General features: G+C 32.4%; 1 protein-coding gene across 2 annotated transcripts in view; it reads left to right on the top strand.

The window, feature by feature from the left end:
* The first annotated feature begins 712 nt into the window (after positions 1–712).
* The window catches only part of LOC143238752 (nephrin-like), a 163,439-nt gene continuing 147,157 nt past the window's right edge, over positions 713–16,994 (top strand). For both annotated transcript variants that reach the window (XM_076479261.1, XM_076479259.1), the window contains exon 1: positions 713–1,052. In XM_076479261.1, coding sequence (XP_076335376.1) covers positions 932–1,052 — 121 coding nt within the window. In that variant the 5' untranslated portion in view covers positions 713–931. The remainder of the gene's footprint in view (positions 1,053–16,994) is intronic.

Raw genomic sequence — 16,994 nt, 5'->3', positions numbered from 1 at the left:
TATTAAGATTTGTTATATATCTAGCGCCATATGACTTAAATTAATTGTTATGTGATGCTACATGTAATTATATAAAATATTAAATTTTGGTTTGTTTTATTTAAATACAAACTTTAGAAACACTAAAACGAGGGCTTATACTTGATTTTACACACTAAAAAAACAAAGACCTTCGTGCTGACGTGAAACCTACTTGAAATAAAACTGTATCTCACTTTGTTAACCTGAAGATGACCTAAGAAGTTCGAGACGTTGTTCTCTGCTTTATTTTAGTAAAAATATTAATAATCATACCAGCAGTCCTGAGATACATAAAGACCTTCGTTTTCGCATTTGCACAAATTGACGGAAAGCACAAATAAATTTCTAAGCACTGCATAATAATCTGTGCCATTGGAAACGAGCGAGATGTAGCGCATGAAAATTCTCCCACATTTTTCAACAAGACTTTCTTGAGTGCCAAATTAATTGAGACAAAATATGAATCTTTCTTCACAATTAGATTTGCACAAAAGTGAAGAAAGTATGATTAAGTTCTTTTCACTTTATTCTATCTTATACAATATCACATCTATATCTTGATAAACACGCACCTTGACAAGCTATTGGTGCTGCCCTCTACGGTCTTACACATGCAATCAATATTCCCTGCTTCATTTAAAGGAGTAAAACTTCTAGCCCGAAGCACATATTTATAAGCTAGCGAGTCGTGAGGTGAAGACGTAGTATTTTCAAACTATTTTATCTAGGTGTGTAAGCTAAGCTTGTTCGTCTCATCCGTGGTATATGCGAATAATGTTACTGAATACCTCGTTTTTGATATTTTTAAGTGGAGAATTAAACTGATCTGGGTGCATTAATTTGGTTATTATTTTATATTTATAACAACTTCTAAGTTTTTCACACTTATTTATTCCTATACATTTTCATCATGGGTCTATCAAGAAATTTCAAGAGCTTTCTAGATGGTGTCTTGTGTTTTAGTCTTCTATGGTCCCTTACTGCTTCAATATGGCTCAAACAAAAACCAGCAAATAACGAACAACCATTTGGTAAGTTATGTACAAATGCGTGTAGATATTTACCCTTTCGTGATTAACATATTTAAAGTGGTTGAAGTATTTAAGCCTGTCATTAAATAGATGTAGTTATCAAAGTTATTTGCAGAGCTATTTTATTAAGAGAAAACGAAGAAAACTTACTCCAGAATATTGGTTAAATTGATGGTATTAGAGTAACATTTTTAGCATGCAGAATACGTGGGAGTTTATCATTCACAGAGGTAATGTAAACAGCAGCAAAGAGTAAACAAAGCTGAACCCCTAAACATTTATTAATTTTGTTTTTATACTTACTTAAATACTTCGACTTTTCCTTTATCGCTAGAGTTATTGCCGTTAAACAGTTATTTTATTTTTAAAAAGTTAATATGTATTGGTAAATGTAGAACTTCTAAGCAGTTATCAGTAGTTTTTGTGAAGGAAAGTATCAATAACTTCCAAGTCACTAAAGTTCATAAGTATTAGTACATGTAGAACCTCCAAGCATACTTCAGTAGTTATTTGAAGAAACATATCAATAACTTCAAAGTTACTAAAGCTAATAAGTATTGGTAAAAGTAGAAACTCCAAGTAGTTTTCAGTACTTTTGTGAAGGAACATATCAATAACCTCCAAGTTACTAAAGCTAATAAGTATTGGTAAAAGTAGAAACTCCAAGTAGTTTTCAGTACTTTTGTGAAGGAACATATCAATAACTTCCAAGTCACTAAAGTTAATATGTATTAATATATGTAGAACCTCCACGCACTATTCAGTGGTTTTTGTGAAGGGGCATATCAATAACTCCCAAGCGAATAATCAATAAGTTTGTGGGCTTATTCATTAGAAATCATCGTTCTATACTCATAGTGGGCACAACTCAAGTAACCATTTAACTGAAGTAACTTTATAACTGAAAAAAGTATAATCAAAAACGTTAAAAATTTATCTTCAACTTAATTTTAAAAAGTCGGATAAACATATACGATCTAGTTTTTTTCAAACGTTTCACTACGTTTAATGTCATATGTCCTGAATGTCTTTGTGAATAAAGTACAAGAGTTGTGTATAATGGGAAAAAAGAGGGGCAGAACAACAGCATATTGCATGATTATTTAAGTTTAATATAACTAACCAGAATACGAATAACGTCATGAAACTGTGGTACATGATATATCTTTGAAATCTTAAAATGTGTTCCTAGGACAGTGGTTGTGGAAATAGGTCACCTGTGGAATTTTAATACAAAGACAATCCAAAGAGTTACGTACAGTACAAGATCAGAAGATTATAATATAATAATAAATATATTTCTGAGAGACTATAAAGAAAGGTTTACAGCATTTTCATTCTTGCCGTGTTGATAACGCATTATAAAATAGGTGCACAGTCAAAAAATTAAAAAAAACTGTGGTGCCTATAAATCCCCTAAATATACGTAAGGCTAAATGTTTGTTGACAAGTAATTTACCGTATATTTCTTTGATCGATGCATTACAAAATAATTTAAACATTTTTCAAAACATCCAGCTAGAACAATCTAGAGGCTATTTTCTTTAAAAGACTATAGACTATATTTTATTGTAGCCTGCGTTATAGACCAAGAAATTAATGGCGTGATAACGTGATTTGTCGAGCGTCGACTCGAGAGTACCACATAGCTTTAGATTCCATTAAATAAATTCCAGATAAACGCCCTTTAAGCGCGAATATGGATTTAATGGCCTACTCTCATTGTGGTTTAAAAAAAAACTATAAAAAAAGACAATGTGTGATATGTTTCTTAGAAATCTGTCATAGTTCTATCACTTCTGTCAAAATGTGCTAAAGTGTAATGGTTTTTGAAGACAAACGTGGTGATTCACTTTGCTAATGGATGAAAATATACAAAACTTATTATCGTTGAGCCTGTCTAACAATGTTTTTAAAGTAGATATCTCTTTAGGAACCTGTTTTCGTGTGTGTGAAATTTTTGCAGTCTCTATACGTTGCATATTGTTTTTGAACCATGATAAAGCCATTTTTCAACCTTTTATATTTGTTTTCGTTCAATCAACAATGAAACACACGAAATATACACTATCTATGACAGCTATATGAAATGTTCTTTTCATGTTATTTTAAGTTCAAAAAGGATAGCACCACGTTTACAAAACCAAAATCAAAGTAAGATTCAGGTGTTATACTGCTCAACTGCTAAAATGATTTCATGATAAGTATATATTATATACATTAGTAAATTGATCTGATGAAAAATGGAAAAGATATGTTTAAGGATTTTCAACTGGAGGTAATTCTTGTCTATAAATGAATTTTTATCATGTGTATATTTTGAACTGTGTATCAGTTCAAAAGCCAGCCACACTAACCATCTGTAATTTTGAAATAACAGACTGGAGTGAAGGGTTTGTTTGTTTGTTTGGAAATTTCGCACAAAGCTACTCGAGGGCTATCTGTGCTAGCCGTCCCTAATTTAGCAGTGTAAGACTAGAGAGAAGGCAGCTAGTCATCACCACCCACCGCCAACTCTTGGGCTACTCTTTACCAACGAATTGTGGGATTGACCGTCACATTATACACCCCCACGGCTGGGAGGGCGAGCATGTTTAGCGCGACACGGGCGCGAACCCGCGACCCTCGGATTAGGAGTCGCACGCCTTACGCGCTAGGCCATGCCGGGCCAGGAGTGAAGTGAAGAAGTAAAAACACCCATTACTGACTCTTAAACTGCTATAAACGAATAATGGGATTTGAGGAACATAAGTTGTTCGAATCGTTGCGGGAATAAATTGAATTTTGTTCGCAATTTATATTGTGTTTTGAAAAATACATTGTATTTTGAATGTCGTCACTCTTGTAACGCAATCATAAATGCCATTTGCAATACCGAGATAAGTTCCATGGAGATTGTTATTGAGTTCTAATTGTTTAGCATGCGCAATTCTAACCGTTTTTAACAAGTTTTGTAAAATGTATTTTTTTGTTATCGTTTTTGAGTAAACTTGTATAGGTTTCGCCGGACATAAAACACGATATTTATCGGTCTATTTATCTTTTCCTGAATTTGTGCAAAATTGTACAAAAGAAAGTTCACAATTAGAGTAGTAGTTAAAGGAAACTGTTACAGTGGCTGAAGTGATTTCACTCATAGTTTTGAATGTTAATAATTTTATAAAACATTGCATTTTAATTATCAATGGAAGTACATATAGAATCCATTTGTTTTTTAAATACATAAAAACAAATTAATTCAGAGGGTAATAACACTATGTAAACTACAAATATATATTTTTATTTTTTTAAATTTATATATAATTTGGTTTGTTTCAAATTTCGCGCAAAGCTACCGGAAGGATATCTGCGCTAGTCTTCTTCAATTTAACCCCGTAAGACTAGAGAGAAGGCAGATGATCATCACCATTCTACGGCTACTCTTTTCCAACGAATAGTGGGATTGACCGTCACATCATAACGCCCCCACGGCTGAAAGGGTGAGCATGTTTGGTGTGACGGGGATTCGAACCCGCGTCCTTCGGACTACGAGTCGAGTGCTTTAACCATCTGGCCATGCTGGGCTTTTTTACATGTAATAATAATAATATAGGTAATCGAAGATCGTGAAGACTGGTTTACTCCATGAACTGATGATAAAGACACATTTACTGTTATAAATCAGTAGGCCTTAAGTCTGTTGAAGAAAGGCGATGATGAACAAAAATAAGAAATCTCGGTTTTGGCAGTTCGCTCGTTTTCGACTTTGGGACGATCTGGATAGCTGAAAAGCGGTATATGCACGGGAGATATTGTGGTTATTTCAGCTAGATATTCACATTCAGCTTCTGATATCTTATATAAAAAAATATGTATGACTTTTGTATTGTTTTAATATGGGCGTCTGTTCCATCCCTACATAAAGAGTGCTAGAGCATTCTCCGATAAAAAAGAAACTCATAATTGAGTTGTTTGACAAACATTACCACCAACTACTTGTATGTTAGGAGGTTTACCATTCAAGTAGACTATGCATTACTAAAATGACTAATAAACTTCAAAAACCTAGAAAGTATTATTTTGCATTGGATACCACACTGGAAGAATGCTTTACTATCTTAGAACATTAACTATATCAACAACACAAAAAAATGATGAATTATCTTACCAATCCATAAGATTATATCCATATCCTGCACACCTTGAATCAGTTAGAACCACAACAGTAAGTGTGATGTTAAAATATATAAAAGTGACAGCCTTGCATTTAATGGACTCATGGATGACAAATCAAAACATTATTGAAGAATAACCAAATATTCCACATATAACCTGCGTATTACATGAGATGAAATAAGATAGAATACACTATCATAAACTTGCAAACATAGCACTAGAGCACATAAAGTTTGGTATTTACACAGTCAGTTACAAGTAAAAAATAGTGTGCTATACTATTTATACGAACTACATAAATATGGCCATCAGCCTATAATAAATATTTAAAGAAGAAAATTATTTAGGCTTTGCAAGCAAGAATTGTCTGCGGTCCGGCATGGCCAGGTGAGTTAAGGCGTGCGACTCGTAATTTGAGGGTCGCGGATTCATATCCCCATCGCACCAAACATGCTCGCCTTTTCAGTCGTGGGGGCATTATAATGTCACGGTCAATCCCACTATTCTTTGGTAAAAAGAGTAGCCCAAGAGTTGGCTAAATTACACTGCTAAATTAGGGGCGGCTAGCGCAGATAGCCCTCGAGTAGCTTTGCGCGAAATTCAAAAACAAACAAACAAGAATTGTCTTGGACCAGATAATGTTAAAACTGTCACAAACGTACAGAAGCAGTTTTTCTGGCCACATTCCCGTAAAGAGTGACGATGTAGACATTCTTCTGCTTAGAGAAAAACTAGCTACACAAAGAAAACTTAGATATAAAGCAGTGAATTCACCTTTGAAGATGAATGATCTGGATATACCTCTTGATGACGAGAAATCCAATTGAAATAAAAATTGTTTCTCAGAACGGCTGGTATGGGTATTAACACTTTTATTAATGAAGCAAAGAACAGCGTTTCAGCCTTCTTAAGTCATTTTCAGGTTAACAAAGAGAGAGTTTGCAATTGACTGTTGCCGGGCTCATGTCTTAGAAACGAGAGTGTAAAGTGGTACAGAATTGTAGGGGGCGTTGCAGCTAGATGTTAAGTTATTATTTATTACCATATATTGGTTTAATTTTGGTTTTAGTTGCTGTATAAGTAGGGCTTCTTTGATTATGCGTTTGTTTATATTTGTTTCCCTACTTAGTATCTGGGTGTTTTCTATGGTTATGTTGTGCTTATTTGATTTACAGTGTTCAGAAACGTGTGAAGGTGTTTTTTTGGGTTTTTTTCGTTCTATGAATCTGGTTTCCATTTCTTTGCTCGTTTCTCCAACATGTGAGCCATGGAAGTTGTTGCATTGTATTTTATAAATAATGTTGGTGTTGTTTGTCAGTGTAGTTTTTACATAGTATGAACTTTAGTTTTGTACTTGGTTTTTGAATAACTTTGATGTTTACCGGAATGTTGTGTTGTGTTATAACTTTTCTCTAAATGTTGGATATTTTTCGCTGATATAGAAAATATATGGTACGCAGCAGTGATTCTATAGTTTGTTGTATCTTGGAATTTATTATTGGTTGTTTGTTGTTGATCTAGGCGTGTGCGTGTAAGTTTTTCAACGGTTTTTGAACGAAATTTGTTGATGTTGATGAAGTGTTATTTTATTTTGTTGATTTCATTATTAATTTTATCAGGTGAACATAGTTTTGTGGCTGTGTTTATTTGGTTTCTTAATATGTTGAGTTTTTGTTTTGTTTCATGTGCTGAGTCTCTGGGAATGTATAATTCGATATGGGGGATTTTTATGTGGATTTCTGTATCAGTTCTTAAAATATTAAAGTTAAAAACTACTATTTGGTTAGTTTGTCCTGTTCACAGGTGAACTTAATGTTGAGATGTATATAGTAGTGGGTATAAGGCTGCATTGATCGCTTGAGATTCATTTTGTGTCATAAAAATGTTGGCTAGAACTGGTGACACGGGCTCTCCTTACTAAGGCTACTAATTTGTTGGTAGTTTTGGTTATTAAACATAAAATTTTTTGATGGTAATGAATTCTGTAAGAGTTGCTAATTGGTTGCTGGGGGTCTGTATCAATGGGTTGGGATCTTGGATATAAAGTTCTAAGCTATCTTTCAGACTTCAGTGGTTGGGACTTCTGTGAAGAGGGAGATTACATCAAAACTATCCATTAAGCCTTTATGATTTAGTTGATTAAGAATAGATTTAAAGTTAAAAGAGACTTTGATAAAGACATAACTAATCCTCTTTGATAAAGACATAACTAATCCTCTGCCGAAAACTGAAAAATGGTGTTGTTAATTGTTGATATTTATCTATTACTTCACCAAGTGGATTAGAGATCCTTTATAGGCTGCCATTTTAGTGAAGTCGGTTGCAGATATATTTATTGAACAATAAATTTCACATTTACGCATGCCTGAAGAGATCCACATAAATTAATAAGCTAACTTCAACAACAAGTTGTTTGTAGAGATGTGTTGAGTGTCGTATGTGGTAAACATATTCACCTAATGATTTCACAGAGGAACAGTGCAGGCTGTCGAGTATATGCTTTTCAAGATTGACAACATTGACTGCATTGTTTAGAATGAGTGCTTATCATATGCCATGATGGCATACTATAGAACTAGAACTAGGCAACAGTCAACTGCTAATTTTTCAAGTTTCCTGATGTTTGAATTAGAAGTAAAACTCTAAGAGAAGTAAAACAGCTTCCACAATAACGTGTAAAATGACTAAATTTTACAGTAAATACTGGGCACAAGTTCGTGCAGCAGCAGATGGGTAAAGTATCCATAGGTCAAAATATATGTCACCTAAATTAATTGTGGAGCAAAACTTTAAGCCTAGTGACTAGGTAAAGTTGTAATATGTGACTGAAGTGTGAAAACAATTTGTTTCTAACTGAACTGGTTCGTATGTAGCCTGTAGATAACTTAATGAAATAAATTATGAGCTACAGTGGTTGTGCGGCATGCGTATTCATGTCAAAGACATCATCAAGCTCATACGTCTCTGTAATCATTATAGATTAGCCAGTTGACATAAAATAAGTTTTATACTACGTTTGTGAGTGTTTGTCTCTAAAAACTTTCTGAGCAAACTTGCCCTCTTTCACATAAGTCAACATGATTGTGTCTTATGCATCGCTGCGAGACCATACCTGATGGTCAGGTTGGTATATACCAGTCTTCTTAATGAGCGGTCAAAAGATTGTACTCTAACATAGTACAAAAATTAGCACAGACAGTATACATTATGCGAAGTATGTAACATTTTCCTAGGCTTTTCGTCGATGTTTTTTATTTATCTAATATAGTGAGTTTTGCATGATACAAGGTAACAGTACTAAAAGATAAACGTCGTAGTTCGAGCTAATTTTCATGTTATGTCAGAAAATTTTGTCGTCATTTTTGAGTTCCTATTACACTAGGTCGTATGTATTTCGTAGTTGATAACTCGAAATGTAATTTGAATGACGTTTATGGCAGCATTGGCTATTTTCGTTTTTTTCCCATCTGTGATTATTTTAATGGCATTGCTCCATCTTGGGTAATCCTAACTCAATGGGTAGCATCTGCAGATTTTATCTTAATAGCTTTTTTAAAAAGCACGTGTATCAAACAAGTTGCACTCAATCGTTGCTATAGAAACGATGGAACAAAATTAAACAGCGACTTCATGCACTGGTGATTGTATGAAGCAGAAATGGTATGTTTTTATGTATTTTTTTTACTAAATATTAAATCAGTTTATGTATATACATTAGATGTACAAACGTAGTGTCTATAAAAGTACAATTTATTCAGGCAAATAGAGAATTTCGGGTTGAAATATGTTGATTTGATGAACTTGGTGTGAAACGACAGTTATTGGTTTGCAATGCGTTAGGACTAAAACACGGCACAGTTTATGTTTGTTTTTTTATCTCAAATTAAATATTCGAGAACATGTGATTTGTAATGAAGGAAAGAGACTGAGTTACTGGAGAATCAATGCCAAACCGATTGAACAGGATGATAGATCTATTGTTTTCATTAATACTTGTTAAGGACTATCTTGCAGTTTGGTGGCTGAGATACGTGACATAACCTTGTGACGCATAATCACACTACGATAGCTTAGTAATTCAGAACGAAAGATGTTGTATTGTTATCATTGCTTTTCAGTAATTTTGAATCGAAAATATGTTTATGTAGTATATATAAAAGTATATTTGACTTCGCAGTTATAACTGGATGTTTAATATCGATATTATATATGAACATGACAGCTATTAAACATATTAATAATTATAATTAGTTGAGGCATTACGTCAAATTTCTTTGTGTAATATGCAGATGTAAATTTTGATTTATTTGTGAAGCCAGATTTTTCACTTATTCATTCAAATCATATTCGACTTGTTTCTAAGTACCACAGAGCAAAGTGTGGTTTGATTTGCACAGTCTTCATGGATCATAGGTTATTTCTTCCACAGACATGGAGAACCAGTCTTCAGTCTTCACTCTTCCAGTGAATCCGAAACTATGATATAGGCAAGAAGACATTGTTGAGTTACATTTTCTTCCTCAAATAACACCTGGCTGTAGTTGAAGAGATCGCTGTTTTGATACCTTATGCAAACTTTGAAGTAGAGCAGTTCCAGGTGCTGACCCTACAAAGTTTGCTTGTATGTGCGTCTTAATGTTTGGCAAGAATTTAGTGAGAAAGGTTCGTGTTGTAAAAACCTTGTTCCTATCACAACCAGCTTGTTATGGCTTTGGCCTTATCTTGCTGAAAGAGCTCTTAACATTATTGTGAAAACTTCCAAACTTAGCTTTTTTGTAGAGCTAAGAATCTTACGAAGTGTCTGCCAGTCTGCTATACTCGTAGGAAAAGTACAATAAACCAGCCACAGATCTTAGAATCAACTAAATAATTTAAAAACACATATTATTTGTGCGAAGTGACATTGGATCGCAAATCATTCAAGCATTTGCGTTTCAAACTGTTGATGAGATAGTATCTCCTAAGGATGGCATGAACAGTAATACATGGGACTCAACCCTAGAAGAGATCCTAGAAAACGAACCACCATGACGATCTTACAAAAACGTCTGCCACCAGATTAGCTGTGGAACAGAAACAAAATGTTTCAAATGTGTTATAAACTACAGTTTGATGTGTATAGTATTTCATCGTCAGTGCTGTTTTGCATCTTTAATTAATTTAAATTTTCCTGTAAATTGTACTTGAACTTTAGATTTGTTATTTGTTTAAAATTAAAAGTATGTTTGCAATTTATATCTTGTTCTTGTTGTTTTCTCTCTATAATTTGTAATGTTGTTTTATGTTATTGTGTAATCTGATCAGCGTTGTTTGACACTGTTATGGTTTTCTTCTTGAACATTATTTTATTATATTTTTATTTAATTTCGATTTAGTTTACTTGTAATATTGCCGTGTTCCTAATTTAATGCGTTTTGGGTCTTACTTTTATTTTTGAGTTACACTGATATACTACCACTTTTCTATTGTTATTGTATAGGTGTATTGACATCGTAGGTGTCACCTGAGGAAAGCATTTATAACATTTTACGACTTTTATTTAGTTTGCAATTCAACCACTAACGTTAATTCTAAAACTCAGAGAGAGGATACTTCTGAGACAAGGAAGAGGGTAATAAGAAGTGAAATAGCCATGGATTTTGCCCTTCCATAAGTTGTATAGAACATATCTTTATTCAAGTATGTTCCCGTAATATTTTTCTCCGCATTTGCATGCAGTTTCTGCTTGTAGCTACGACATTTTCTTTGACTGGCTGCCTCAAGACTGTACATATAGATGTGTTAACCTTAAGATGATTTAAGAAGGTCGAAACGTCGTTCTCTACTTTATTTTAATAAAGGTTTTAATACCCACACCAGCCGTTTTGAGATACATAGATGTGTGAATTATTTTGTACCGATAAATACTTCATCTTTGTTAGGTTGATGTGTTTTATGTTATGTCCAACTAGATGAAGAATATCGGAATATATTTCTTAGTAGCTTTTACTTTCACTGACTGAAATTTATGTTATAAATGTCAAGTAGGAGCACTAAAATATTATTCTTGCTACCCTTCACTTTGTCTGTTATTGGTGTGTTTCATATTATGTTCTTCATGGACCAAAGCATCAGTATATTATTCTTGGTACCTTTCACTTTGTCTGTTATTGGAGTGTTTTATATTATGTTCTTCACGTACCAAACAACCAGTATATTATTCTTGCTACCCTTCACTTTATCTGTTATTGGTGTGTTTTATATTATGTTCTTCATGGACCAAACAATTAGTATATTATTCTTGCTACCCTTCACTTTGTCTGTTATTGGTGTGTTTTATATTATGTTCTTCATGGACCAAAGCATCAGTATATTATTCTTGGTACCTTTCACTTTGTCTGCTATTGGTATGTTTTATGTTATGTTCTTCATGTATCAAACAACCAGTTTATTATTCTTGCTACCCTTCACTTTGTTATTGGTGTGTTTTATATTATGTTCTTCATGTACCAAACAACCAGTATATTATTCTTGCTACCTTTCACTTTGTCTGTTATTGATGTATTTTATATTATGTTCTTCATGTATCAAACAACCAGTATATTATTTTTGCTACCCTTCACTTTATCTGTTATTGGTGTATTTTATATTATGTTCTTCATGGACCAAAGCATCAGTATATTATTTTTGGTACCCCTTTACTTTGTCTGTCATTGGTGTGTTTTATATTATGTTCTTCATGTACCAAACAACCAGTATATTATTCTTGCTACCTTTCACTTTGTCTGTTATTGATGTATTTTATATTATGTTCTTCATGTATCAAACAACCAGTATATTATTTTTGCTACCCTTCACTTTATCTGTTATTGGTGTATTTTATATTATGTTCTTCATGGACCAAAGCATCAGTATATTATTTTTGGTACCCCTTTACTTTGTCTGTTATTGGTGTGTTTTATATTATGTTCTTCATGTACCAAACAACCAGTATATTATTCTTGGAACCTTTTACCTTGTCTGTTATTGATGTGTTTTATATTATGTTCTTCATGTACCAAACAACCAGTATATTATTCTTGCTACCCTTCACTTTGTCTGTTATTGGTGTGTTTTATATTATGTTCTTCATGGACCAAAGCATAAGTATATTATTCTTGGTACTTTTCACTTTGTCTGTTATTGGTGTATTTTATATTATGTTCTTCATGGACCAAAGCATAAGTATATTATTCTTGGTACTTTTCACTTTGTCTGTTATTGGTGTATTTTATATTATGTTCTTCATGGACCAAACAACCAGTATATTATTCTTGCTACCTTTCACTTTGTATGTTATTGGTGTGTTTTATATTATGTTCTTCATGGACGAAAGCATCAGTATATTATTTTTGGTACCTTTCACTTTGTCTGTAATTGGTGTGTTTTATAGCATATTCTTCATGTATCAAACAACCAGTATATTATTCTTGCTACCCTTCACTTTATCTGTTATTGGTGTATTTTATATTATGTTCTTCATGGACCAAAGCATAAGTATATTATTCTTGGTTTCTTTTCACTTTGTCTGTTATTGGTGTATTTTATATTATGTTCTTCATGGACCAAACAACCAGTATATTATTCTTGCTACCTTTCACTTTGTATGTTATTGGTGTGTTTTATATTATGTTCTTCATGGACGAAAGCATCAGTATATTATTTTTGGTATCTTTCACTTTGTCTGTAATTGGTGTGTTTTATAGCATATTCTTCATGTATCAAACAACCAGTATATTATTTTTGGTACCCCTTCACTTTGTCTGTTATTGGTGTGTTTTATATTATGTTCTTCATGTACCAAACAACCAGTATATTATTCTTGCTACCCTTCACTTTATCTGTTATTGGTGTATTTTATATTATGTTCTTCATGGATCAAAGCATCAGTATATTATTTTTGGTACCCCTTCACTTTGTCTGTTATTGGTGTGTTTTATATTATGTTCGTCAGGGATGACAATCTATTCATTTATCGGTACTGAAATATATATATGTGTTATATCCAAAAATATACATAATATATAAATCTCATTTACCTAAACGTTAGGGTATGTTTCATAATCCTATTAAAGGTTGGGAGTTTTGAAAGTTTAATGTTATATTAACTTTATAAATAATTTATTACTAAATAGTATACTATTCGTAGCTTATGATAAAACTACAAAATAATATAACAGTCTTGTTAATTATTATTTTATTGAATTATAAAAAAATTATACACATTAAAATATTACAAATCAACCAAAATTTATTCTTCTAGCTATTCAAAGAAAACATTTTATTCACAGTCAATTAAAAAAAAAAACCTGTGAAATAATATTTGTGAGCGAAAAAACTTAATAATTTTTATTACTTGATTCATAAAAACGTTACATTACTGATTTCATAAAAAAACACTACATCATGAAAACAAAACATAGTTTACTGAAAATAAGCTCTTTCAAAAGAACAAATCAGTTAAAAAGTTCTAAGAAAGAGTTAATGAATTTGCATGCGATACACTTGCTCTGATTTTTTTTTAAATATCTCACCTACATTGTTGTTTTGCACGCACTTTCATGCCTGCTACAGCGAGGAAAGAATGATTAATTGGCTTCTTCTTGTAAGAAGAATTCAATCAATTACATTTTCTCAAAACTGGGCAACAGTTTCTGTACTTATTCTACCTGATGCTATTTTCTTCGTTGTTTCGAAGATATCGTAAGATGACATGACTGGGTTGTTAGATGCTATTCAACGAAACGATGAATTGGTACAGATTACCGTGTTCTAACAAAACGCTGAAAGTAAACATAATTTCTCAGGTTCATTTTGGGAAACGCATCAGGAAAAGCCGAACATCATAATTATAGTGGTTTGTATTTTGATGGAGGCAGGGTTAAATGACATACCATCAGTTTCAGTTCAAAATTTGACTTGATAGTCATACTAATCACAATCACCCTTAATGTATACATAACTAAAACAGGTAATGATCACTCAAGCGTCATACATTCAGTTAAACATTTGAAATAACACAACAAAGACAGAGTAATAATTTTCATACATATTTGCCACAAAAAGAAAGTGGAAAAACATTCTTTGAAGAAGTAAATAGTTAAAAGATGCATATCATATGGTAATAAATTTTTCATATCTTCATTTGCATCTATTGACTGGCAATAAAAAGGATAATAAATATATAACCATAATACATTCTTCGGTACATCTATGAAAAGCTCGACATTAAACTTACATATTTCTTTTCTTGAATGTTTCTATGCCAACCTCAGGTGCTTCTACCAGTTCAAACTAACCCTTCTTCTTATTAAACAACAGTTATTATTGAAAAAAAACAAGTGTAATAAATGTATTGTGGTATATTTATAATATGCATCATGAAAAGTAAAACTGTTTAAATTACTGTAGGAATTTATCAAACAATTAGTTGATTCTCCTGAAGTTTTTTAATACAGAACGTGGAATAAGTATGTGTTATCTTAAGTTCGTGACTGTTCTTAATCTACGGTTAAATAATTTAAATATTATATAACTAGAAGGATATTCAGTAGAGGGCATACCTCTGATACGCAACGTTGATCAAACTCGACCCTTAAAAACACAAAAATCTGTTCATATGGCCGTCGCTATCAACGGACACGGGCTGTTTTTGGTATAACAACGAGTGCTAACATTTCCTACATCCGTCAAGTTTCAAACTCGACCATTTTTGACTGACTTATATAGCAAAAATAGTGTAAAAATTCGGATCCTATGTTAACAGATCGGATTTTTTTTTCGCGACATTGCTATTACATTGGCCTATGATCTAGAGTCTAGACCATCTAAAGACTAAATTGTATGATAGTCCAAATGTATACCAACTCTCGTCCAAATCCATTTAGCCGATTTTGGAAAATATTGCTGAAAACATACAAATAAACACAGGGGTGAAACAACCAGAATTGTTTTAAAATATGTAAATGATTTAAAAAATAACAGTTTTAAGAACAAATATGAACCTTCATAGCCTGTTACAAATGTGAAATAATATTTCAAGAAATTCACTTAAACAAATACACACATACAAATATGTATATATAAATTCATATGCTGGCATTTTTCATTGTTAATAGTAATGGACATAAAGTTGGAAACCGGATATTACGTAAAACGTCGATATCAACCCGTATTTTTCAGACTCTGTGAAGGAAATTCCAGTTCAGAAACAAACTGTTTGATTCTCATATTTGCCATTTTACTAATCAGCATGGTTCATTTTACTAATCAGTATGGTTCATTTTACTAATCAGCATGGTTCATTTTACTAATCAGTATGGTTCATTTTACTAATCAGCATGGTTCATTTTACTAATCAGCATGGTTCATTTTACTAATCAGTATGGTTCATTTTACTAATCAGTATGGTTCATTTTACTAATCAGCATGGTAAATTATATACCCAATCTCATTATTTAAAAAGTTTTAAATCTTAAGAGAATTACAGTTTATTTATAGTCTATAAAAATTGAACGAAAATTAACGACACCAGAAGGGCAGTCAGAGCAGAGCGTTTACTTTTGTTTCACAGCGTTGATCATATACGGTTCTCAAAAAAGTAAGAAAAAGGATATCGTATATCCGTTGATAACAAATATTATGCTACATATGCCCATCAAGTTTAATAAAAATCCGACCATTTTTGTCTGAGTTATAGAGCAAAAACAATGTGAAAAGTCAGTTTCCATATTAACAAGGTTTTTTTTCGTGACCTTGCTGTGACCTTGATCTCTCGAAACTAATCACTTCTAAGTTGGATTATAGTCCAAATATGTACCAACTTTTACCTAGGTCAGTTCAGCCATTTTTGAACAGTCATATTAACAGACACACTCAACAGGTGTGAAGACATACCTTCGTCCACCTTCGATAGCGGAGGTAAAAATAAAGGTATGCTGAATATATTTGCCTGTTTAATATTTTGGTATTAGAAGAATTGACCAATTAAATTTTACTATTTATGGAAAGAGTAAACACAAAAAGATCAGCAATGATAACCCATCAGATATAGATGTATCTTATTATATGATTTTAATCTAACGATTAATGTTTTTGAGATCGAAAACACATGAGCAGCAGTATTTTTAACATTCTTCGAATACGTATATACACTTAATCAATGCAAATCGAAATGAAAATCGTTTTGCTTTACGTTTTATGAAAAAAAAACAACGTAATGTGTTTCTTCATGGTGCCTCAAGTCTCTCTTAATTTAGGTAACTATCGATTGGAATTTTCTTTTTAAAGATCTAAAACTTTCGTCATCGGTAATGTTAATCCATGAAGTACGTCTCCCAACACTAAATTATGTTTTGTAAAATTAAGTGGAATTGAAACAGCAGTTTAATATCGCTTTTTCATGTAATACTGTGCATGTAATAAAGGATAATATTATCATATACCAAAGTAATTGCAACATGAATAGGGCAATTAGTTATAGTTATAACACGATAAATATACCAGTATTTTCGTATCAGAGGTTGAGAAAGGTTTGTCTAGAGTAGTAAATACTCTAAGAATAAATGTTTTCACTGAAGTAAAATTCGATAGGTGTACCTACTGTAAACACAAAGTGAAGGTTATAAAATCGTTACTGACGCGGATTTTAAACCCATAGTAAAACTAGGATCAGGATTTATACAGATATTTAACGTCAACCCTCAGCAAAGGCTTATGTTTGATATTTAATGTTAACTCCTTTTATGGGTGAAACCAACTCATGACTGA

Source organism: Tachypleus tridentatus, chromosome 13 (assembly GCF_004210375.1).
Source record: "Tachypleus tridentatus isolate NWPU-2018 chromosome 13, ASM421037v1, whole genome shotgun sequence".
Lineage (NCBI taxonomy): Eukaryota > Metazoa > Arthropoda > Merostomata > Xiphosura > Limulidae > Tachypleus > Tachypleus tridentatus.
Note: the sequence above shows the minus strand (reverse complement) of the source record. Positions and strands in the feature narration are given on the sequence as shown.